The 27,042-nt window shown below is 33.1% G+C and overlaps 1 protein-coding gene across 1 annotated transcript; it reads left to right on the forward strand.

Moving 5' to 3' along the window:
- The first annotated feature begins 4,759 nt into the window (after nt 1-4,759).
- LOC141293035 (uncharacterized) lies at nt 4,760-17,041 on the forward strand. Its single transcript, XM_073825081.1, has 8 exons — nt 4,760-4,847; nt 6,245-6,598; nt 6,956-7,234; nt 9,517-9,624; nt 12,554-12,628; nt 13,621-13,674; nt 13,982-14,087; nt 15,398-17,041. The coding sequence occupies exons 1-8, from the start codon at nt 4,760-4,762 to the stop codon at nt 15,864-15,866; spliced, it is 1,533 nt and encodes a 510-aa protein (XP_073681182.1). The 3' UTR covers nt 15,867-17,041.
- Nucleotides 17,042-27,042: the final 10,001 nt, after the last annotated feature.

The following is a 27,042-nucleotide window of genomic DNA, read 5'->3' on the forward strand; positions in this document are numbered from 1 at the left end:
GAGGAAATTCCTATAAATATAAATATAACCTATGAATATGAACTAAACAAGTCCCCGGATAAAAATGGGAAACCCAGAATATCTCATTCATGCGATGATGATGCCATTCAATTGCTCTAATACCAGAAGGAAGATGATCAACCAAAATTTTCCATACGTGGCATCCAGAATGCCTTGGGGTTACGTGAGCACCTTCAGTGCTATTGAAATGACATATGCTTTTTAATTTTTTCACCTCCAGCCTTGTAAACAAAATCCCCTGATATTACTTCCTGTCACAAGATGCATCATCCAAGTCAAAAACATAGGTACAGGAATGCACTATCAAGCCACAGATCATCAGAAATAGATCTTTCTTACACTTAGTTATTGAACTTTATATGAATTAAAATGTCATAACAGATTTCAGTCTGTTCCTCACACGTGGGAAAACTTACTTTATTGTGCATGAGTTATAGACTGTTGTAATGTTTTATAGAGATGTTTTTGGCAAGTTCTCATTCAAGAATGACAGGAAGGAAGAAGATGTGAGTAAATGGTGACAGGTTTTTCATTTCTGCTCAAGAGCAGGATGTTGAACATCTTTTCAGATGTTTTATCAGAGAAGAATTCTTGCAAAATGACACCAAATTCTTCTAAATCCCTCTCAAGTCTTTGCTTGTCAAAATGAAACTGTTGAACATCTTGTGAAACACCCAGAAGACTAAAATTGGGAAGGAAGACTTGTAGTGTTCAGGAGAAACAGACGAAACTGAAAACTTTCTTTGGACAAAGTAAGAATATCTATCTATCTATCTATCTATCTATCTATCTATCTATCTATCTATCTATCTATCTATCTATCTATCTATCTATCTATCTATCTGTCTGTCTGTCTGTCTGTCTGTCTATCATCTATCTATCTATCATCTATCTATCTATCTATCTATCTATCTATCTATCTATCTATCTGTCTGTCTGTCTGTCTGTCTGTCTGTCTGTCTGTCTATCATCTATCTATCTATCATCTATCTATCTATCTATCTATCTATCTATCTATCTATCTATCTGTCTGTCTGTCTGTCTGTCTGTCTATCATCTATCTATCTATCATCTATCTATCTATCTATCTATCTATCTATCTATCTATCTATCTATCTATCTATCTATCTGTCTGTCTGTCTGTCTGTCTGTCTGTCTATCATCTATCTATCTATCATCATCTATCTATCTATCTATCTATCTATCTATCTATCTATCTATCTATCTATCTATCTGTCTGTCTGTCTGTCTGTCTGTCTGTCTATCTGTCTGTCCGTAATGTAATTTTTAATCCCCTAAAAGCGCTCCTTTCTCACCTGGGTTTAGAGTTCGTAAATAAATTCGCTGATTTATCCCTAAATTCCGTTTTTTAGATTTGATTCACATCAGAAACGAAACTTTCTGGTGTCAGCTGACTTGTTCATTCCAGTGATGGTTTACCGGATTGTGTGATGATTTAACGGTTCTGTCATTAAGTTCTCGGTATCTGTATTTGAAAAGAAGTTTGAGGATTCAGGATTTTCTCTCGTGAGACTTGTGAGCTTTTCTTGACAAGCGCTTATCAACTTCCTCGATGCGATAGCCAATGAACAGTGAGCACTGAAGAGCCCGCAGTTGAAAAGTGTTTTACAGCTGCTCCTGTCTTCATAATCAAAACAAAGCGCAACAGGTTACAGCATCTGCTCATGTGCGACATTCATCTATAAGTAAGTGAATATATCGTGTATAATCTCAGCTTTACTAGTAGGTATAGAGTAAATGAAATAGGCTAAACATTATTTGGGAAGTAGAGGTTGTTTATTTTTTCATTTACAAGTTTCACATTTTAAGCCTGGTAGCTGCTGTTGTTGATATTGTGTGATAACACCCATGGTTTGACATCCTGTTAACATCCTGTGTTTGCTGCATACTTTGATGTGTTTTTGCAAAAAAAAAAAAAAAAAAAGGTCTCTGATAGAGAAAAGTGTGATGTCATAGATGTTAACAGTAATAGAAATTTCAATAGTGAATATATAATGCCTTTTTGTTGTTATGCTGTATCTGGAGGTTCGGAAAGCCAAAATTCACAGTCATGTTACTTTTTTTAAATTTTCTTACAAATTTTCGTATATATATATATGGGCTGAGTTCTTTGTTGTCAGATAGCAAGATGCCACTTACAAAAAGTATTTAGTATTTCAGTTAGTATTTCTAATTGTATTTACAGTTGAGGTCAAAAGTTTACACCCCCTTTCAGAATCTGCAAAGTGTTAATTATTTGACCAAATAAGATCATACAAAACACATGCTATTGTTTATTTAGTATTGACCACACATATTCCACAAGAGAAAATAATAGTTGAATTTATAAAAATTACCCTGTTCAAAAGTTTACATATATTTGATTCTTAATACTGTGTTCTTACCTTAATGAGTTGTGTTTTTTGTTTAGTGATAGTTGTTCATGAGTCCCTTGTTTGTCCTGAACAGTTAAACTGCCTGCCGTTCTTCAGAAAAATCCATTAGATCCCACAAATGATTTGGTTTTCCAGCATTTTTGTGTATTTGAACTATTTTCAACAATGACTGCATGATTTTGAGATCCATCTTTTCACACTGAGGACAACTGAGAGACTCATATGCAACTATTACAGAAGGTTCAAATGCTCACTGATGCTCCAGAAGGAAAAACCATGCATTAAGAGCCGGGGGGTGAAAACTATTTGAATTTGAAGATCAGGATAAATTTTTCTTATTTTGTCTTCTGGGAAACATGTACTATCTTCTGTAGCCTCTGGAGGGCAGTACTAAATGAAAAAAAATGAGATATTTTGGCAAAATAAGAAAATGCACAAATCTACATTCTGTTCAAAAGTTTTCACCCCCTGCTATTAATGCATTTTTTTCCTTCTGGAGCATCAGTGAGCGTTTGAACCTTCTGTGATAGTTGCATATAAGTCTCTCAGTTGTCCTCAGTGTGAAAAGATAGATCTCAAAATCATACAGTCATTGTTGGAAAGGGTTTAAATACACAAAAATGCTAAAAAAAAAAAGAAAAAAGAAAAGTGGGACCTGAAGGATTTTTCTGAAGAACAGCAGACAGTTTAACTTTTCAGGACAAACAAGGGACTCATAAACAACTATCACTAAATAAAAAAACACAGCTGTGGATCATTCAGGTAACAACACAGTCTTATGAATCAAGAGAATGTAAACTTTTGAACAGGGTCATTTTTTAATACAAATTCAGCTATTTATGTAAACATCTCTTATGTGAAATATCTTATTTAGTTCAGTACAACGTGAATTTTGTATGATCCCTCTTATTTTGGTAAAATAGTTAACATTTCACAGATTCAGAAAGGGAGATGTATACTTTAGACCTCTACCGTATGTCTTTATTCATTCATTCACTCATTACTTCTTTATTTATTTATTTATATGGTAAACCCATGTTTTTGAAATGGTATTCTTTGCAGTACCTTGTAGTACCACAGTTGTTTTATAATGGACAGTGATATATTCTATTCAGATTCCACTATGTAGATCTTTAATAGCCATATAATGCTGTTCAGATATAGACATACAGTAACCTACAGAGTATTAGTTAGATGGTTTATACTTCTCCTTAAGATCTACCCCCTCGGAAAACGGGGCAGTACTGTTTCAAAAGGTAATAATATGTGCTTTTAAAGTGCTATGTACCTTTACACTACTAATATCTACCATTCAGGGATGAAAAGGTGCAAAGGTGCCTCAGTGACAAGTGTATGAGTATGAATTTCTTTAGAAAACCCTTCTGTGTGTTCTCACCTGGATATAACCCATTTGTGGTAGATTAGGGCTGATGTCCCAAAATTTTGTTGGTTGAAACCTAAAAAAATCAAAGGTGAAGTACCTTAGGTGAGGTTTGCTTGCCAACCACCTAACCATGGGTTGCCCAATGTCGTGCTATTTTTACGAGTGAGTTTATGTGATAACGTGGGTGTTTTTTTTTTTTTTTACCTCAATAACTCCCTTTGACTTTTTTTTTCCTGTAATGTGAACTATGGTAACCTGGGGAAATCAACTTCAAAGTCACTAGTTTCCTGCTCCCACAGTATTGGTGAAAAATCAAGTGAAGATTTTCTGATAACATCCTCTCAGTCTCAGTATGACTGCTTGGATGAAGAAATAAATGTCAATTTGTGATCCACACGTGCTGTTTGGAAGGTACTTTTGCATACTACTCAAAAATGCAGTGACTCAATCACTGGTCATCTATTAGGGGTTATCAAACACTTTAGATAACTAACATTTCCTGTACTTAACGTATATGTCAGATACGGTTATAGTGCTCATTATGGAAATTGCTGTTGGTAATATCAGAAGGAAATATGAGTAATATGAGTAAGATTAATAGGATGAGCTTCGTTTAGAAAGAGATGGAGCTTTTTGAGGAAGAACTGTTTGTTTATTTCTCTTCCATGTGTGAAATTTTCTACCTGGGGCTCTTTAGGGTATATCCCACTTTGAGATGAATCATCTACAACGATGTCCCTGATCTGATGATTAAACAGCAAAAAACAACCAGCTTTGTAACTGTTATTAATGTGGACTTTGTTGGTCTGTAATTGTAAATCAAGAAGTAGCTCATTGCTGATTCATTGTGGTTCGTGACATCAGTCGCCAAACGATCAGCCGAAACACGCATGAGAACTTCATAACAGGCTCAGTTTGGGCTTTAGATCAGGAGGATTTTGGATGTGATATCAGACTGATGTGTTGTGTTTACCTCCAGGGGTCAATGAGGGGGACGCTGGTGGTCATATTTCAGGCTCTGCTGTGGCTTGTCGTCTCAGCATCAGGTATGGCTGATATGCATTACACTTATCTGTCTGTTTTCTCTTTTGGATGATAAAGAAAAATCTAGAAACTGCTATCCTAGACATTAGGATTAGATCAAATGAAGCAAATGATTTTTTTGGCTGCTTCAGAGTTTCAGAATAAATCTCAGTGTTGTCTCAAAATGAACTCAACTGCTCTCTACATTAATTTTACAGCTCTAGACTTTTACTGGATGTGACTAATGACTCATTTGAGACAAAATTGATATATAAAACATAACCAAGAACTCCTTAGGTCTAATGAGCTACGAAAGAGCAACATTTGAGCAATAAAAAAATTCCTTTGATCATTTCACTTCCAGTTTTGAATAAGTAATTCATACAGTGACCCTTAGAAAATGTACCATGGTAATCAGGGTTTCAGCCAAAATATATTGTTGAAATGATTTTAAATTCGATTTTAAATATAACAGTATTAAATTATATATTTATTTGAATGTATTTTCAATAAATATACCTTTTACTTAAATTTACTTCTATATAAAACCTATTCCAATAAGCTTTGCTTACAATTTCAAATAAATAAATAAATAAAATATATAAAAATACACGTTTTGTATTCAGATATTTTATTTATTATTTATTTATTTATTTGAAATTGTAAAGAAAGATTATTGGAATAGGTTTTACATTGTACTTTTCGCGCATAATTTCTTTTTTCAAAATAAATTTACAGTGTAAATTCTTGTCCCTTGTTTTATTACACAGTAAAAAGAAAGAAAAAATAAATATAAAATAAAATTGTGTGTTTAAATAAATAAATATATATATATATATTTATTTATTTATTTATATACAGAAATGTAAATTTTTATGAAATTGTAATATATATATATATATATATATATATTATTATTATTTATTTTTTTTCATTTATATATATTTGAATTTGTAAATGAAGATTATTGGAGTAGGTTTTACACAAAAAAAAAATAATTTAGTCTTCATACTTCTAATATTTAATTCATCGTTACTTAATTCTTTGTAATTATTTGTGAGATTTACTAGCATTTTTGAGTAAATCCCAGTTTTTTTAGCATTAAACCCCAACTTAATTATTATTTAATTTGTGTAAATTGTAAATATATGAATTTTAGTAAGAAGCCATTTTTGAGTTACTATAGTTTTACAAAATTGTATTTGGGTAACCCTAACTGTAGGTTACTGTAAAAAAGTTTTCTATTGGTAAAATAACAGTTGCAATAGTAAGGTTTAAGTCAAGTTTTTTTCAAAGCAATCATTGGTGATGACCGTAGTTTTTGGGTGGGAATGCAAAATGAAAGTTTTCTCATAAATCTCATGATATTGATATATATCTCAAAAATGATGATGATGATGTCTCATCTGTCTTCCTCCAGCCCTGTTTACAGTCAGTTTAGAGAAGAGCATTTATGAAGCAGAGCTACATGGGGACATCAAACTGGTGTGTATGTTCGCCAAGGTTAAAAGCCTTTCCGACCTCACTGTCATATGGAGCCGCCTCGAGCCGAAGCCGGACGTGAACGTGTATTGGCTGGAGAGAGGCAAAGAGAACCACAATTACACAAGTGCTGCGTTCATAAAGCGTGCACATCTCATCCACGAACAGCTGAATGAAAACCGAGCGGTGCTGCACTTGAAAAAGCTCCGGATAAAAGATTCAGGCACATACCGGTGTATCGTGAAAGAGGGAGATGATGGAGACTACAAACAAGTCATGCTCAATGTTACAGGTATGTTTGATAGCTGCCAACATTTTTAAGATCCCATTTGATTGGTTTTGCATAGATTAATTAATGCTGCAATTTGATAATGTTATTAATATATATATTAGTATATTAAATTCAGTAAGTTGGTATTCAGTACTAAACATAGACAGTGTCATCAGCAGTAATAGCCACATAATGCATTGCAGAAGTTCATTAAATTGTCAACAAAAGCTACTATTTCTGTATTTTGCAATATTTCAATATTTAGCATTCTTCAAATTTTTGATAGAAGCAAAACTGAGCTTATTGCATTGTTTTGCACTGAATAAAGTATTCCACCTGGTTGTCCTACTTAGCTATATATCTTGTTCATGCTTCCAGCTCCTTATACTGCCATAAAGAAAACCATCATAAAGACGGGTCAAGATGAGGTCGAGCTCTCTTGTGAGTCTCAAGGATTCCCGTCAGCTCAGGTTATCTGGAGCGATGGTCAAAACACGAACCTCACGGAAATGTCCAACAGCACGACACGATCAACACACGAAGATCTCATCCAAGTCATCAGCAAGCTGACGGTGAAACGAGACCTTGTGAACAACTACAGCTGCTCTTTCCTCGTAAAAGGTGAAATCCAGCAGACTGCCACCTTCAAAATCCCAGGTGAGTCTGACTGATGTAGAAAAGGTTTAGAAGTTTTAACAAGAATTAGCCTAGTTATTGGAACAGATTTGGAGAATTGTAGCATTTCGTCACTTGCTCACCAGTGGATCCTCTGGAGTGAATTGGTGCCGTCAGAATGACAGTCCAAACAGCTGATAAAAACACCACAAGTAATCCACACCACTCCAGTCCATCATTTAATGTATTTTAAAGCTAAAAGCTGTGTGTTTGTAAGAAACAAATCTATCATTAAGGGGAGCTAAAAACACAGTTTTTTCATGCACCTGTCAAGTTTGAGATTTTGGTGTTTCATAAAGTGTTTTTTATTAGACTAGTGGAAAGAAAACACCCAAAAGACACTGTTAAGTGTTTCTTTTATAGCACTTTATCTATTTGTGTCAATAGATTTCAATTACAATACTTATTTTTAAAGGCCATTTTCTCAAAATTAGTTTTTTCTCCTACACTGAGCCATAAATCTCCAATTCAGTAGCACTTGCACACACCAAACTTTTTTATTCCTGTCTACATTCTGAAGGTTTTTACAGAGGGATTTGTTCATATATAATTTTATAAACATTTAAAATTGTAATAAATACATTACAATTTTTTTCTGTCTGTTCTGAAGTTTTTTCTCAATTATGGAGTGACAAAAACTACATACCCAAAATCCCCTCTGTAAAAACATTTGAGACTAATATTTTTGAAAAAAATGAATAAATAAATAAATAAATAAAAGTTTGAAACTGGCTTCATCCAAAGTTCAGATTTTTGTACTAGAAATGTATGCAAATTAGTGCATATTTCATTAAATAATGGCTCATTTGCATATGTAAACCTAACATTTTAGAAAACTTATAATGCAAAAAATGTTTGCAATTATCAATGTAATCAATCAAATGAGTAAGTAAGGAGATATCTATAAGTGGTTGTTTTTTTTTACCCTATTCACCTGCTGTGTCTCACCTTAAGTTTTACCTTCAAACCATTGCTTCTGGCTAAAATCCTCTATTCATAATAACGCTTCCTCTAGTGAAAAAATGGTCTAGTCTGAATCAGGAGAGAAATACAAGACAACAAGACTTGGGCTTTTTCACTGGTGGAAGCGTTATTATTGATTATGGACTTGGTTTGAAATTTAAAAAATGTCTTAATGATAGAGTTGCTTCGTACAAACATGAACCTTTAGCTTCTCAAGATGTTAACTGATGGGGTTGGAGTGGTGTGGATTATTGTGATGTTTTTATCAGCTGTTTGGACTCCCATTCTGACGGCACCCATTCACCGCAGAGGTTCCTTTGGTGAGCAAGTGATGCAATGTAACTCAAAACTGTCTGATCTAAATGAATTGACATTTTATATGCAACTATGTAGGCTTGTATGTAGTTAGCAGTTTCAGGAAATAATATTCATCAGTTCATCTCTGTAGGAACAAGTTTCAGTTTACAGCCTAGGTTGCCCTTGTTTTTCATCGCACTGTTTTAAGTGAGACAGATTTTCCTCGATGGTTTCCCCGGATGTGGGGGCATGTGATATGAAATGCGTAGGTAAAGATGTGAACAAAACAAAAAAAGCAGATATGGTTCAGATAAATACGTAGGAGTTCCATTGTTACTGTTTTTTTCCAGCAGACATTAGTCTCGTAATGATTCAGATTTTATTCATATGATGTTTCACTTTAAAGCAAATATATATCTTTCCTAGTGTAGAAGGAAATTTTTACGTAACAGTTTTGAATAATATGCGACATTTATTGTCTTTATAAAGCTGTAAAGCAATTAGTTTTAATTACAGTTTAGTTTTTTCATTTTCTGTTTCATGTTTGAAGCAGGGTTATTATCATAGAACTCTAATTACTTATTTTATTTCAGCTAATTTTTAAGGGGCAATATTTCCAATTTCCATTTAGTTTAAGTCAAAGTACTAAAATAACTCAAAATAAATAAACGGAACCAAAAAAATATAACTTAAACCATATAGACATATTTAAAAAAAATTATAAAATGTCAAATGTTGAAAATTTTAATCAAAACATAATATTAAATTAAATAAAATTATGCATTAGTGATCATATTCATATTTATATTTATAATTATTGATTAAAATAAAATCTAATTCAAAATATTTAAAAAACTTTAAAATGATTTCAATGACATTAAAATAACTCTGGTTCCAAAATAGCTTTAATATATATTTATATATATATATTCCAGCAGGAAAATACATTATGTGCATATTTTAAATGACAAATATGTAACAGCAATATTTTTCTCTTTTTACAGATGAAATCCTTACACAGTGTTCTGCTCAGTATGCATGGATTATCGCCGTGGTCGTGGTTCTTTTGGCCATTGTCCTCATCTCAGTCATTCTGCGTAGAAGAAAAAACGGTACTTCAACATTTACATTGCACATTTATTTGAAAAGCACTATTATATAGCTAGTTTTGTAAAAATATACCATAGTAATACCAATATTTTAATTGAGGTACCTTGGAGTACCATGCAATTGTGACATAGTAACATAGTAACATAACATTTGTTGTTTACATTACATCTGTCACTTGTTTACTCTTTGTTACAAGCCGTTAAAATACTTCATGGCGTCTCAATCAGATATGCTAAGCTGGTTTTAGGTGTCGCCAGTGTTGTTGTGCTTGATTGATTTGTTTATTATTTTAGACCTCAGTCATGTGAGTCAACATCATATGATATTAAGCAGCTTGTAAAGAAGGAATCCCCAGTTTGTTCAGTATTTGGAGGAAACAGAAACTGGGTTTTGTCAGCTGACACGGTTGAAATCCTAATCAGTCATTCACAAGCTATAGTGACTAGGCACTTTTTAAACTTAAAATTTTGGAGCTTAAAATTTGAATCTAAGATCTAAGTTTCTGTCTTTGTGGCATTATGAAACTAAAACGTGTAGAAACAGGAATAACCCTTTGAATTACCCTTATATAACCAACTATAATCCAAATATAGCCACTGTCATATTGTTAAGCCCAGAGCTATGTTCTGAAACACACTACTTTTATGGTTTCTGCAGTGTAAAGTATGTGTACCTGTAGGGAATATGGTCATGTGACAGCAATGTAGCATAGGAAACCTATTTATGGCAGAATAATGCCTACTATTTCACATACTATTTTTAAAGATAGTAGTCCATCCCAAAATAATATCACAGTTAAAAATTAAAACAATCTGAATATTTGAGATATGAATTAGCTTTAGCAAGAATAAAGTCTGATTTGTGAGATATAAACTTGCAGTTATGAACAGTTAAATTGCCTGCTGTTCGTCAGAAAAATCCTTTAGGTCCAACAAATTCTTTGGTTTTCCAGCATTTTTGTGTATTTGAACCCTTTCCGACAATGATTGCATGATTTTGAGATCCACGTTCACACACTGAGGACAACTGAGGGACTCATATGCATCTATTACAGAAGGTTCAAACACTCACTGATGCTCCAGAAGAAAAAAAAACATGCGTTAAGATCCGGGGGTGAAAACTTTTGGAATTTGAAAATTATGGGTAAATTTAACTGATTTTGTCTTCTGGGAAAGTATCTTCTGTAGCATCAGAATGCAGTACTAAATTAAATAATATAATATTTAAGGAAAATAAGAAAAATGTGCACATCTCCGTTCTCTCCAAATAGTTTTCACCCCCTGACTTTTAATGCATGTTTTTTCCTTCTGGAGCATCAGTGAGTGTTTGAACCTTCTGTAATAGTTGCATATGAGTCCCTCAGTTGTCCTCAGTGTGAAAAGCTGGATTGCAAAATCATACAGTTATTGTTGGAAAGGGTTCAAATACACAAAAATGTTGGAAAAACAAAGCATTTGTTGGACCTGATGGATTTTTCTGAAGAACAGCAGGCAGTTTAACTGTTCAGGACGAACAAGGGACTCATGAACAACTATCACTAAACAAAAAACACAACTGTGGATCATTCAGGTAGCAACACAGTATTAAGAATCAAGGGGGTGTTAACTTTTGAACGGGGTCATTTTTCTAAATTCAACTATTATTTTCTCTCGTGGACTATATGTAAACATCTTTTATGTGAAATGCCTTATTCAGGTGATTAATTTTGTATGATCCCTCTTATTTTGGTTAAATAATTAACATTTTGCAGATTCTAAAAGGAGGATGTAAACTTTTGACCTCAACTGTATATGTAAATACACACTCATATAGTATATATTTTGATAATAGTATATATTGAGATAAAAAATGCAAAATAAGAGAGATAAGAGATTTTTTTTTTGTGTGTAATCTGACTCTTAAAAAATACTTTTTGTGTGTGTGCAATTTAATGTTGCACCTTTTTATCACATTTTAATATGATTTTTTAATTTATGCATTGATGCCATATCCAGAGCTGATTGTTGAAAGAATTATTGTTTTGGCAACTAGCTGGAAAAAAAATATTGTTTTATGTTTTATTACAGTTAATCTTTATTATTTTCCAGATAACGAAAACATTAATTTTTATATTTGGTTAGGTTTTTTATTGAAATAGCAAGTTATAAACTTATGCAACTGTCAGAAAAAAATCGGAATTGTACATTTATAGCTTGCAATAGCAAGATATAAACCGCAAATGTAAATTTAAAACTTGCAATTGTGAGATGTATTATAAGCATTGCATTATGAGACAATCAGAACTGTGAGATAAAAAGTCGCAAATGAGCTTCTGTACAAAACAACCCACAATCGATTAGACAGCAGTTTTGTGAGCCGGCAGAAGCACGTGTCAATGCAAACCAGAAGTAAACATGCAAAGTAGTCCTCTGTTTGTCAATCTTCAGTATCTGCAGAAAAAAAGAACCAGGTTATGTCACAGGTAAATACCGCATTACTTATTCACGTGTGGAGTAAATTTAGTACCTATTACTCAACTTCCAAAACAAAACATACATTAAAAAGGGCTTTGGTTTTAGTTTTGTTTCTGATCTTTAATTAAAATCTATTCAGATGCTGGCTTCATGTAAACTGAACACGTGCTGACCACAAGATCTGACCTTTAATAAAAAGCTCATTTTCAGCTTTTCTGTCAACACATGTTTTACAGAAGTAATCCTGACAATAGCAAAAATATTGTCCATTGCATGATTATGATTATGAGCTGAATGCTTAGAAGAAACATTTAGTGGCTGTCAACAGTTGATAATCAGATTATAAAATCATTACTATGCAAAAAATGCTGTTTCATATCCTCTTTTTATGTGCAACCAAGGGTGAATTCCAATAAATAATCGTAATACATGTTTATGTGACCTCTATCTCTGTCTCTTCAAACTTTATCTATTCCAGGTCAGAAGAACAGACGAAATGAATCATCTAATTGTGCTTTCCTGTTCCCACACTCATCCTCTGGCAAAACTGATTGTGAGTTTTTCACATTGACACAATGTCCAGTATAGGAAGTGGTAATGCTTTTTATGATGGTGAAGTTACAGTAAAGGCACCATAAAAACTAAAATATATTTCCTGTGGATGTTGAAAGCATAAAGTACATGACGCAGAGAGATTAACTTGCATTTTATAAAATAAATTATTTTTTAAAATTTAAAAATTTATTTAGAATGTTTGATATTTTTATTTGCATTATTCATTTGTATTATATTTACTATTTATTTATTTATTTAAGTGTGGTTTAAACCCTCAATATTATATATATATATATATATATATATATATATATATATATATATACTAAGTGATACAAAAATAACACTGGTTGAGGTAATAAAATAATAAAATAAAAAAGGTAATAAAATGAAAAAAAAAAAATATATATATATATATATATATATATTTTTTTTTTTTTTTTCATTTTATTACCTTTTTTATTTTATATATATATATATATATATATATATATATATATTTTAATATATATATTTTTTTTTTCATTTTATTACCTTTTTAGTTAAAATAATAAAAAATAATAAAATAAAAAAGGTAATAAAATGAAAAAAAAAATATATATATATATATATATATATATATTATTATTTATTTTTTTTTTCATTTTATTACCTTTTTTATTTTATTATTTTATTACCTCAACCAGTGTTATTTTTGTATCACTTAGTATCAATTTTAATATTTTCTGTTTTCATTTCAATTTTAAAGTTTAAGTCATTTTATTTAGTGTTTTTATAGGTCTCTATAGTTTTTATTTCAGTTTTAGTTATTTTAGTACATCAAGTTAAACTGAATAAAAATGAGAATTATTACTAGTTTTTTATATATGTATTGTTTTATTTCAATGTTTGAATGTTAATTTTATACCATTGCATTAATTTTTTAAGTTTTAGTTACTGATAACCAACTCTATATTCATTGTATTGATCAGATTTCTCTTTCATTCACAGCTTTATTGACCGTGAACGAGAACAGCTTGAAAACATGTGACATAAATTCAGAAGGTAAAGCATGTTCTGAAATAATTATGATGACTAGTTAATAATTATAACATGCTGATGTTCACTTCAGTACAAACTGGAAATATGACTGTTACCCCTGAGGGCCTTTAACCCAGACTGCGACAGCACTGTAATACTGTAATGTGTCTTGTTTCCTGAACAGCGAATAAAAAAAGTGTCGATAACACGCTTTGAAGCACATCTGGAGGTTTCATGTGATTGTGAATCATTGAAGCCTGTTATGCATTTAGTTGATGTGAGCATTAGTCAAATGGAAATGCATGACTCTGTTTGACATTCATTTGTGCAGAAACTGCAGAAAAATCTCTGAGGAACGTGCTTATACGACAGTATTCACACCTCTACACAAATGCTGAGATGAAGAGCAGACTGGTCTCATATGAACTGCTCAGCAAGTAAGTGACAATAATTGATAATAGGGAATTATGAATCTGACACATACACTTAAACATGCAAAGAGTCACTCATGTGTCGAATCACACAAACTGACACATGACAGGAAGCTTCCTTAGAAAAATAGACTGATTACTGGAAGTAAAGACAATGAACACATAAACACACCCTTATGTATGAATTTACACTACAAAAAGATTTTTTTTCCTTTTTTTTCCAGTACAAATATCAAAACATTCCTAAATCCAGACACATTTACTTTTAAGATATTTTTATACTTTTATAAGATATTACTTTTAAGATATAAGTCTTGCTTTCCAAAAAAAAAAAAAAGGCGTTAATATATATATTTTTTTCACTTAATACATATATATATATATATATATATATGCTCACCAAGGCTGTATTTATTTGATCAAAAATACAGAAAAAAAAATATTTTGTGAAATATTATTGCAATTTAAAATAACAGTTTACTATTTTTATATACTTTAAATTTAATTTATTCCTGTGTAGCAAAGCTTAATTTTCAGCCTCATTACTCTTCAGTATCACATGATCCTTTAGAAATCATTAAAATATGCTGATTCATAATTAATTTTGGAAACAGTTTTGGGATTTTTTTTTTTTTTTTTGGGGGGGGGGACCTGTGATACTTTTTTAGGATTCTTTGAAAAATAACGAGTTAAAAAGAACAGTGTTTATTCAAAACATTTTTTTCTTTTTAATTCGTCATTAAAGAAATTAATACTTTTATTCAGCAATGATTTGTCAAATGCATAAAAAGTAATCATAAAGACTTATATGGTAAGAAAAGATTTCTATTTTGAATAAATGCTGTTCTTTTTAACAATTTATTCATCAAAAAATCCTGAAAAAGTATTACAGGTCCAAATAAGACTGATAATTCTAATAATAAATCAGCATATTAGAATAATTTCTGAAGGATCATGTGACACTGAAAACTGGAGTAATGGCTGATGAAAATTCAGCATTTATATATATTATATAACTATATTTTAAAGTATATTACAATAGGAAGCCAGAATTATAAACTGAAATAATATTTCACAAAATTACAATTTTTTCTGTATTTTTAATCTTATAAATACAGCCTTGAGCATAAGAGACTCCACTAAAAACATTAAACATCTTTCTGATCCCAAACATTTTAATGGCAGTGTATATATAGTGTATAATGTATATAAAGTGTAACTGTTTCCAGTGAACTGCTGATAAGCCAACCACAATAAACACACATTGCTCATTCATTTCCATGTTAAACCACATCATCTTTCCCTTTTGATTCCAGTGAAGGCCTATCTCTAAACATCAGCTCCATAGTGCCTGATAAGAAAGAAATTATCCTTCTGCTTGGAAAACCAGGCTGCGGGAAAACTAGCCTGGCCCAAATTCTATCATCCTGCTGGGCTGAAAGTACCACGACAGACCCCTTCAACATTCGCCAGCTCCGTCTGGTTTTCCAGGCGGACTGTAGCCGAGCAAAAGGAGACTTATTCCAGGTGGTAAAATCCAGCGTTTCTTATGAAAAACCACTGGATGTGTCTGAGCTCAGAGAGATGCTTCTGGGCCCGACGGACTGTTTGCTCATCCTGGATGGATATGAAGAAGGAAACAAGGACCTGGATGAAACACTCGAATGGTTTCTGCAAGAACGGCAGACGTGTCGGGTTTTATTGACGTCACATCCAGGAAAATGTCCAACTCTAGAGAAAAGCATCAGGACGGTATTACAACTTACTCAAAAACCAGAATCATGAAATCGGATACATTTCATATTTGCACAGACTATGATTATGCAATTTCGTGTTACAGCAATGTACAAATTGCTGGTGGACCCACCTTTCATTTCTTAGGAATTTTTATACTCTGACTTTTGAGAAAGAGGACTCATCTGGCAAGAGATCAAACCATTTCGCAATACTTGAATTCAGTTGTAATTTTTTAAAAGACCAAGTACAGGAAAAGAGAAATGAGATCATGGTTATTAAACCAAAATTGTGCCAACCCTGGAAAAAAAATTTGCACTATGAATTTGCTAGCAAATTAACTCCAAAAAGACTGTGATCGAAAACTGTAATACACAGTGTTGCAAAACGATTAATATAGAAAATCGTGTGCACTTCTTGTCAATCAATAATGCATGTGGTTTAACTGTTACAGGAACAAACGCAGGTCTGGTTTGCTTGTTTTCTCCGAAATATAGTTACAAACTAACAATAACTACCGTTTTATTAGATCTTTAACTCAACTGTGTGAAAAGCAACTTCTCTTTTAGATTGACTTTCTGTAACAACAGATGCACTTTCGTTTTGTTTATTAGTTTAAATGTGATGATTTTGATAAAAGACAAAAAAATGAAAGTGAAAACCTTAGTTTGGTCATTTTAGACTCTTTCAGAAGCGTACGAGCAGCTAGTTTTGACGTGTTTGATGGATGCACAAGCTTTGCACAAGTGTTGTTTGTTTCACTTTCACTTTGCTTAGGTTCTGAACTGGATTGACTTCCATTTCTGAGAAAGTACACGCTGCTTTAACTGGCAGTGAGGGGGGAAAAAAGGAAGTGTGTGGTTCCCGCAAAGCCAAAAAAAAATGCCTGAGCGTCATCTGAATGCACTTTGTCAGCTATTGCACTTGTGCAGGATGCCTTTTTAACTTTAATGAAAGCATTACAAAGGAATGAATGTTGGAGCTTAAACAGATTAAATGTTTGCAAGGTTTATGACTTTAACAGATAACTGTCTCTGAGGGGAAACGGAGTTACCAAAAATGAAACATTAAACATTATACTTATTGATTGTGAAAGTCACCAGCGTATATGCATTACTTTAACCCTTTGATGCATGTAATGTAAAATCTCAAAGTCATAAGATTTTTTATTAAGCTTTCTTTTAATGCTTTTTTTACCTAAATGATGAGTACATCTCTGTCCACTGACATAGAAGATAATAAATGCAAAATAAGAGAGATAAGAGATTTTTTTTTTGTCTAATTTGACTCTTAAAAATGACTTTTTGTGTGTGTGCAACTTAATATTGCACCTTTTTAATGACATTTCTCTATGATTTTTTTAATTTATGCAATTATGTAATATCCAGATCAGGTCCATTTTCTCCTTATGAGCTGATTGTTGAAAGTAATTTGATTTATTTAGTCATATAAAATAATATTTTGCCTCTGATTAAGCTCAGGTTACTCTTCAAACAGTGCAATGCAACCAGACTCGATTCATCAGGACAGAAGTGTGTAGGCATGAAGGGATTCCCCATGTCTCCTAACTGCTGATATTTCCTAATTCCTACCCCGACGAGGCTTAAAAACAAACCAACAAAAAAAAAAGGAACAAAAGGCTCTTTTGTTCTTTCTGATTCGAGCTGTGGTACTGAAACCACATATATTCTGCAATGGTTTGGGATGGATAACCCCCCCAAACTCCCGGTATTATTTTCTTAACTGAATAAAATTTTCAGCAGTAAATTTATCTAAATGCAACTGTCAATTGCATAAAAAATCACCCTCAGGGCATCCAAGATGTAAGTGAGTTTGTTTCTTTATCAGATTTGGAGTAATGTAGCATTGCATAGCTCAACAAAGGATTTGGAGTGAATGGGTGCCGTCAGAATGAGAGTCCAAACAGCTGATAAAAACATCACAAATAATCCTCAAGTAATCCACACCACTCCAGTCCATCAGTTAACATCTTGAGAAGCCAAAAGCTATGTGTTTATAAGAAACAAAACCATCATTAAGATGATTTTTACTTCAAATAAAGTCCATAATCCATAGTATCGCTTCCTCCAGTGAAAAAGTCTTCTACTGTTGTCTCTCACATCAAAATCCACTCAAATGTTTGTTTTTTTTGGTCTGTTTTGCCTTGAATTGTGCATTGTTTTGCATGCCCCAAACTTCCAGTATTAATTTTGTTACCTGAATACATTTTTCAGCAGTAAATTTATTTAAATGCAGCTGTCAATTGCATAAAAAATCACCCTCAGGGCATCCAAGATGTAAGTGAGTTTGTTTCTTTATCAGATTTGGAGTAATGTAGCATTACATAGCTCACCAAAGGATTTGGAATGAATGGGTGCCGTCAGAATGAAAGCCCAAACAGCTGATAAAAACATCACAATAATCCACAAGTAATCCACACCACTCCAGTCCTTCAGTTAACATCTTGAGAAGCCAAAAGCTATGTGTTTATAAGAAACAAAACCATCATTAAGATGATTTTTACTTCAAATCGAGTTCATAATCCATAGTATCACATCCTCCAGTGAAAAAGCCCATCTCCTGTAGTCTCTCACATCAAAATCCACTAAAATATTTGTTTGTTTGTTTGTTTTTTGGTCAGTTTTGCCTTGAATTGTGCATAGTTCTGCATGCCCCAAACTCACGGTATTATTTTGTTAACTGAATAAAATTTTCAGCAGTAAATTTATCTAAATACAACTCTCAATTGCATAAAAAAATCACCCTCAGGGCATCCAAGATGTGAGTTTGTTCCTTTATTATATTTGGAGTAATGTAACATTACATAGCTCACCAATGGATCTGGAGTGAATGGGTGCCGTCAGAATGACAGTCCAAACAGCTGATAAAAACATCACAAATAATCCACAAGTAATCCACACCACTCCAGTTCATCAGTTAACATCTTGAGAAGCCAAAAGCTATGTGTTTATAAGAAACAAACCCATCATTAAGATGATTTTTACTTCAAATCGGGTTCATAATCCATAGTATCGCTTCCTCCAGTGAAAAAGTCCATCTCCTGTCATCTCTCACATCAAAATCCACTCAGATATTTATTTTTTTGTCTGTTTTGCCTTGTAAATGGTGCTTGATTTGTGCATATTTCTAGCCTGATTCAAATGAGATGACTTAAAAGCAATATCATGGATAGAGAACTTGCATTTTGGCTGAAAGCAGCAACAAACCAAGTTAAAACATCTTAATAATAGATTTGTTTCTTACAAATATGCAGTTTTTGGCTTCTTGGATTGGAGTTGTGTGGATTATTGTGATGTTTTCATCGGCTATTTGGACTCTCATTCCGACGGCACCCATTCACTTGGTAAGCAAGTGACGTGATGCTAGATTTCTCCAAATCTATAAAGAAACAAACTCATTTTTATATCTTTGATGGCATATTCGTTTTTTTTTTTTCTGGTGAACTGTTCCTTTAATAGATGTGTTGAAGTTCAAAGCTTTCACTTTCATATCAAATGTTACTGAGTAAAATGATTCACTGTCGCTGATATATTTGCAGATATGAATATTCTATAAAGTTATTTCTGTACCATTTCCTTTTTTCTTGACTGTTCACATCTACACCTTAATTTAGATTAGCTGTCCTCACCACCAAAATGTCACTATAATAAGAATTATCTAGAAGTTCGTTCCTCCTTCTCAAGTGCCTGTTATAGTCACACATCAGTTATTTTGTAATCCAGTGTTGTCCATGAATTCTTAAATCTGTAATGAGTTTGAATTCCCCATTTGAAAATAATGCATTAGATTCAGCCAGCTGACTGTGAGAGCTAACGTCCGCGTTAGTCTTATAAAAGTGTGAAGTGGACAACACATGTACTGTAACCTCAGGCCTCAGTTTACGGTCAGACAGGACTCAATGGTGCTTTCCAGCCAACTCATTTCTGACCTCTCTTAACCTCTGGTGGACATGATGAAACACAGGCACTTCTAGCATGAGGAATATAAAATATGAATTGTTTCTGTGCTTTTAGAAAATATACATTTAAACAACTTTTCACACTAGTTTGCAAGTCAATGATTTTTATCTCACTTAAGACTCTTTTGAGTCTTATTGCGCTTGATAGAGTGTTCATATAGTCTACTATAACACTAGCAAAAGGATGCAGGAATAAAAGGGTTAAACTGGGGGGAAGCTCATACAGTTGAGGTCAAAAGTTTACACCCCCTTTCAGAATCTGCAAAATGTTAATTATTTTAACAAAATAAGAGGGATCATAGAAAATGCATGTTATTATTTAGTACCTACTTAACATAAAAGATGTTTACATATAGTCCACAAGAGAAAGTAATACGGTGTTGTTACCTAAATGATCCACAGTTGTGTATTTTGTATTTTGTTTAGTAATGACGTCAATAAGTCCCTTGTTTGTCCTGAACAGTCAAACTGCCTGCTGTTCTTTAGAAAACCCCCACAAATTCTTTGGTTTTTCGGCATTTTTGTGTATTTGACCTGTTTCTAACAATGATTGTATGGGGGTGGAAACTAATAAAGTCCATAATCCATAGTATCGCTTCCTCCAGTGAAAAAGTCTTCTACTGTTGTCTCTCACATCAAAATCCACTCAAATGTTTGTTTTTTTGTTCTGTTTTGCCTTGAATTGTGCATAGTTTTGCATGCCCCAAACTTCCAGTATTATTTTGTTAACTGAATAAATTTTTCAGCAGTAAATTTATCTAAATGCAACTGTCAGTTGCATAAAAAATCACCCTCAGGGCATCCAAGATGTAGGTGACTTAGTTCCTTTATCAGATTTGGAGTAATGTAGCATAGCATAGCTCACCAATGGATTTGGAATAAATGGGTGCCGTCAAAATGAAAGTCCAAACAGCTGATAAAAAACGTCACAATAATCCACAAGTAATCCACACCACTCCAGTTCATCAGTTAACATCTTGAAAAGCCAAAAGCTATGTGTTTATAAGAAACAAAACCACCATTAAGATGACTTTGACTTAAAATAAAGTCCATAATTCATAGTATCGCTTCCTCCAGTGAAAAAAGTCTTCTACTGTTGTCTCTCACATCAAAATCCACTCAAATGTTTGTTTGTTTGTTTTTTGGTCTGTTTTGCCTTGAATTGTGCATAGTTCTGCATGCCCCAAACTTCCAGTATTATTTTGTTAACTGAATAAAATTTCCAGCAGTAAATTTATCTAAATGCAACTGTCAATTGCATAAAAAATCACCCTCAGGGCATCCAAAATATAGGTGACTTAGTTTCTTTATCAGATTTGGAGTAATGTAGCATATAGCTCACCAAAGGATTTGGAAACAAACTTGAAAACTTTTTGAATTTGTAGATCAGGGTACATTTAACTTATTTTGTCTTTTGGGAAACACATAACTATCTTCTGTAGCCTCTTAAGGGCAGTACTTAATGAAAAAAATTTAATACTTAGGCATAATAAGAAAAATATACACATCTCCATTCTGTTCAAAAGTTTTCACCCCCAGTTCTTAATGCGTTGGAAAAAACATTAACAATTGTTTTTGTGCTTTTAGAAAATCTACTAGTCTACTATGATGCTAGCCAAAGGATGCCAGGATAAGCAACTATGTAAATAAATAATTAATGGTGCATTGTCCTGTTGATAAAGTAACTTATCACAGAATAGACTTCCCTTTTTTTAGTTGAATGTTAAACTGGATAAACTTTGCAGACAGCTTTTTACTGAAAGAAGAGTCTGTGATGTTCAACTCAATATTGATTTCTTCAAACAGCTCCTGAGTAGTTAAATGTGTCTCCCAGTTAGTTGGGGTTTGAATGTAAAACTAGAATTGTTCTTAAGTCACTTTTGGGACTGAAAAATAATATCTGATCTTTCCTCTTTGGATGTGTTTTCAGTTGTGGGAAGTGAGCCAATATTTATGCACACACACACACACACACACACACACACACACACACACACACACACACACACACACACACACACACACACACACACACACACACACACACACACACATATTGGGGTTGCATACAAACATTAAGTCATGATTGGGTATTTATCCAGAGCTCACTTTCTCTAAAAGAATTTCAAAACACATTGTCCTTATGAGGAAGATTACTGTCCTGTTTATGAGAAAGGTTTCCAAGTGAGCCTTTCTCATATAACCACAGTCAAATATGACCATGAGAATAAAACAGGTAAATAAGGAACAAGGAAACTAAACACAAATATAACATGAAGGTAATCTTTCACTAAAGATTTCATAATAACACTGGAAACTTCTTCCTGATTCCTTCCTGTTGGTGTCTCCCTCCTGTTAGCTTTCTACTTCCTGGTGACCTTTAAAACAGTTTGCAAATATATTTTGGGAAACACATCTTTCTGTTTATTGTTCTGTAGTTCTATTCAGTGTGCTCATGTTCTCTCCAGTTCTCTTGTTATAGTTTACTCAGTTATTATGAGTCACAAAGTGCAGTTTTGTTCTGCATGTTGACCAAAGAGGAAAAATATAATATGCAAAAATTATAAAAGTTGACAAAATTCATATTATTAGGGGTTCAAGAGCGTAGTGCTGAAACCCTGTTTTAATTGTTCTCCACGTAAACTGATCATGCAGATCAAACCGTAGTTCATGGAGACTTAAAAATTGGAGGGATGGTAGCACTTGCATTAATGATCTGTAATGTAATGTAATGTGTTTTTTAGTTGTTGTGCTCAAGTGTATTATGTCATTGGAATCCTTGGCTCATGCCGGACAAAACACATGCCTCAGATTTGATTACATTTTCAGGTATTTTGGATTTTTTTTCCCAATACATTCTTTTGCAAACTAGTCCTAGGTTTTTCGCCCGATCCGAACCAAATCAATGCAAAAAGATTCTCTGAAGACCGAATATCAATCATTTTCAAAAAAATTAAAGGGGCAGGGACACTTTTAGATAAATGTCTATAACTTCTGAATCGAATGAGATATCCTCACCAAATTCAGAATGCTTATGTCAAAAATGTCAAAAATTGCAGAGCTTGGCCACTTGGTGGTGCTACAAAAGGGGAAAAACACAAAAAAATGGATATTTAGGAAACTTATAAAAAAAAGACCGGCATTGAAGTTTAAGCACCTATTAGACATGGTTAACAGAGGCCGATTAAAATTGAGTCTTTTGTCATTGGAATTCTTGGCTCACGTCTGACAAAGCAAATGCCTCAGATCTGATTACATTTCAGGTATTTTGGATTTTTTTTTTCAATACATTCTTTTGCAAACTAGTCCTAGGTTTTTTGCCCGATCAAAACCAAATCTTAAAGATTCTCTGGAAAACGAATATCAATAATTATGAAGAAAAATTAAAGGGGCAGGGCCACTTTTAGATAAATGTCTATAACTCCTGAATGGAATGAGATATCTTCACCACATTCAGAACACTTATGTCAAAAATGTCAAAAATTGCTGAGCATGGCCGCTTGGTGGTGCTATAAAAGAGAAAAAAAATGGACATATACATATCTTTAAAAAAAACATGGCAGCCATTGGTCGATGAAGTTTAAGCATCTATTAGACATGGTTAACGGAGGCTGATTGAAACGAAACTCGAAGGGCCTGTTTGACTTACGGCCTCAAAGGTCTGTGAGAAATGTGAAAGAAATCGGCCCCTGGGAGGGGGCGTAAACGATTGTACAAGTTTTTCACACAAACACACGATATTCATGTCATCCCTGCTAAAAAATAAAACCAGCCTGCTGACTCAGCTAAAGCCAGCCAACCAGCCTAGGCTGATTTTAGCTGTTTGTTTCAGCAGGGTTATCTAAAAAATCAATCTACTTTCGAGGGCCACTTTTAGTATAATCCCTATAACTCCTGCACGGAACAAGATATCTTTGCCAAACTCAGAAAATTTATGTAAGAGCTCAATTAAAGCTGCTGAAAAAAAAACAAAACAGCTAAAACCAGTCTAAGCTGGTTGGCTGGTTTTAGCTGGTCATAGCTGGCCAGCAGGCTGGTTTTAGAGGGGTTTTGTCCACCAGCTACCAGCCTGGCCAGGTTGGGAAACCAGCTAAAAGCAGCTACTTCCAGCTAAGATCAGCCAACCAGCCTAGGCTGGTTTTAGCAGTTTTTTCAGCAGGGAGGGCAAAAATCACGGAGCTTGGCCAAATGGTGGAGCTATGATAGCCTATCAACATGAAAATCGCTGTGTATGGTCTTGGTCCAAAGTGCCACAAGTGTCTATATGGACATTTGCATATCTTAAAAAAAACATGGCCACTATTGGCAGATGAAGTTTAAGCACTTATTAACGGAGGCCAATTGGAACGAAACTTGATGGGCCTGTTTCACTCATGGTTTTTGAAAAATTTGAAAGAAATTGGCCCCTGGGTGGGCGATATCACTTTTTTTAATGGTGTAAAGGATTGTACATTGCATGTTTTTTCACACATACATGTGATATTCATGTCATCCCTACTGGAAAATAAAAACAGCTAATACTGTTTGGGTCTGAGCTGGTTTAAGCTGGAAGTAGCTGGTTTTAGCTGGTCTCCAGTGGGCCAAAACTACTCTAAAACCACCCTGCTGACCAGTTATGACCAGCTAAAACCAGTTGTCTTGTTCAGCAAGGATATGACAGAACTCCTAATTCAAGACAACTTTGCCTCTAGAACTACTGTCGTCAATCAAATTGTTTCTTAAATGATTGAGAAGATGTAAAAAAAATAAATAAATAAAAACTTTTGCAAACTAGGTTTTTCGCTAAATCTGGACAAAGACAATTGCATTACAATCGCTGGACTCTCTAGGTCGATAATTATTAAAAATGTTGAAATGTATGCTTTGGAAAGCTATAACAGGGTCACTTAGAAAAGGGGCCTGTCCGAATTTACTAGTTTACAAAATCCTATAAAGCCTAAAGAAAAACTCAAAACTTCACAAAACCTAGTGAGCACATGTGATTCTTAACAAGCATGCCAAGTTTTAAGGAGATTGGACCACACCTGCTGCTATAACATAATAAATGTAATCATAAATGTTGCAAAACATACTATTTTTATAGTTAATCACCTGTATTTAAAAAAGGGCTTGCTACATAATGTTTTCACATGTGCTTAAATGCCTTAAAGTGCTTGAATCACGGTAATCACTGCTTGCAGCAATATGTATTGTTGTTGTTGTTGTTGTTGTTGTTAAAAATGTGTAATAGAAGCATTTTGACTAATGGTCTCAGACTCCCACTGTATGTCTTTCCAATGAAATGATGGATATCCCCCATCTCTGATGCTGGACTGGTTTTTCATGTTCCTCCTTATACTGGATAATCATTAACAGGTTTGCAAAGCAGGTGAGTCAGAGAAGGATATTAATAAACAACAAGTAGAACATTCTCTAGACTAACAACAATGGAACTTTTATTCTTTACCATCATAGACGCCCAAAACAATCTAAAGAACAATGAAGTACTGCTATAATTTGGCCCTGTTCTAAAATAAGAACTGCAGTTCATACAGACAGTGACTTGAATATTAGCTACAACTCTTACACAGTATTTATAGTGTAAAAACAGCGTGTTGCTGTAATTGAATGCGTTCAATGGAATAGTTAAAGTGAAAGTAACCTGTGCTAGCGATCGATCCGCTGCCTCCATCTTGTGGTTAAAAGTGGCACCTACCTCTGATAAAGATCCGATCCTCTTTCAGCAGAGCTTACATAAACTTGTTTTATGTCATTTAATTGTTTTCGAATATTTTCGATTATGTATATGTTTCTAAAGAGTTTTAGATCAATAGATGTGTGTTACATCTTATTAAACGTCTCTGTATTTTCCATTTCCATTTTCTGTATTTTATTTTACATGCATACACAAAAGCAGTAATACTGTGAACTAGTTTTATTATTTAAAATAACTGCTTTTCATTTGAATATATTTTAAAAATATAATTTATTCATGTCATCAAAGCTGAATTTTCAGCATCATTCATCTTTTTTTATTTTGTTTTTTTTTTGCGGGTAATATAAATTAATACTTTAGTTCAGCAAGGATGCTTTAAATAAATCAAAAGTGATGATAAAGACATTTATAATGTTACAAAATATTTTTATTTCAGGTAAATAATTTTTATCATCAAGGAAACAAAAAAAAATTCTACTCAGCTGTTTTCAACATAATAATGTTTTTGGAGCAGCAAATCAGAATATAAGTATGATTCTGAAGGATCATGTGACTGGAGTAATTATGAAAAAAAATCAGCTTTGAAAGCACATAAATAAATTAGATTAAATTCAAAATTTAAAAAAAAAAGTTATTTTAAATAGTAAAAACATTTTAAACGCAGGCTTGGCGAGCAGAAGAGACTTCTTTAAAAGAACAAAAAATCTTTATTATTTCTATAAATATATTTTTGGTAAGTTTACTTTGAAAGTGCATGGCTCAGTAGTGTGATTTATTGTATCCTAAAATAAAAAAGTGACTTAAATGTGAAATAAATGTCTGTGATGGGCTTGTTTTCAATAAAAAGCTAAGAAAAAGCTGTGCTGCTCTGCTCTCAAGTCAAACTGAATGAAGTTAAAGTGAAGTGACAGCAACCAAAGATATTTACAAAAAAAAAAATTCATTTAATAACAATTGATAACAAATAACACAAGACTAGTGCAATGTCAAAAATGGTCGAGAAAATTTTTGTGAGAAGAGACATTTTTATTAATAATTGCTTAGCATTTAATATAGTCATCATCAATACACATTTAAAAAATGATGTTAATACAAATGAAAGCCAATTTCACATTCCAGCCCATTAGATGGCAGAAACGCACCATCATTATATTAGATAATATCAAAACAGAAGAAGAGTAACGCGAACAGCAGCTGTAAATGTTGGAAACAAACAAACAAGATGATTTGCTAACATGAGTGATCCAGAAACCTGCAGAATGAATGAAGATGATCCCGAGCAACAGACAGGTTGGTGTCTGTCTCGATTCTCATTCATATTCTCAAGTCACATTTAGGTCACAAACCTTCAGCACATCTGAAACATTTTAAGAGCTGTAAAATAAAAGTAATATAAGGTAAGAGATACAAATAAGATGACATAATGCTTCTAAATAATAAAAATAATAAAAAAAATGAAATTTTCGAATTCTAAAACATTGTTTATGATTGCGTTTTGAAAATTAAAGATGGGTACTTTGTTGTTTTGTTTTTCGTTGTCTCAGAACGAATCT

This window comes from Garra rufa, chromosome 19, assembly GCF_049309525.1.
Source record: "Garra rufa chromosome 19, GarRuf1.0, whole genome shotgun sequence".
Taxonomy (NCBI): domain Eukaryota; kingdom Metazoa; phylum Chordata; class Actinopteri; order Cypriniformes; family Cyprinidae; genus Garra; species Garra rufa.

What these genes read in the sequence shown, in the direction of transcription:
- LOC141293035 (XM_073825081.1), top strand. Translation starts at nt 4,760, where the DNA reads ATGTGTTGTGTTTACCTCCAGGGGTCAATGAGGGGGACGCTGGTGGTC. An exon ending in ATCCTCTGGCAAAACTGATT is followed by an intron (nt 12,629 to 13,620) that starts GTGAGTTTTTCA and finishes TTTCATTCACAG; the next exon opens with CTTTATTGACCGTGAACGAG. An exon ending in TCATATGAACTGCTCAGCAA is followed by an intron (nt 14,088 to 15,397) that starts GTAAGTGACAAT and finishes TTTTGATTCCAG; the next exon opens with TGAAGGCCTATCTCTAAACA.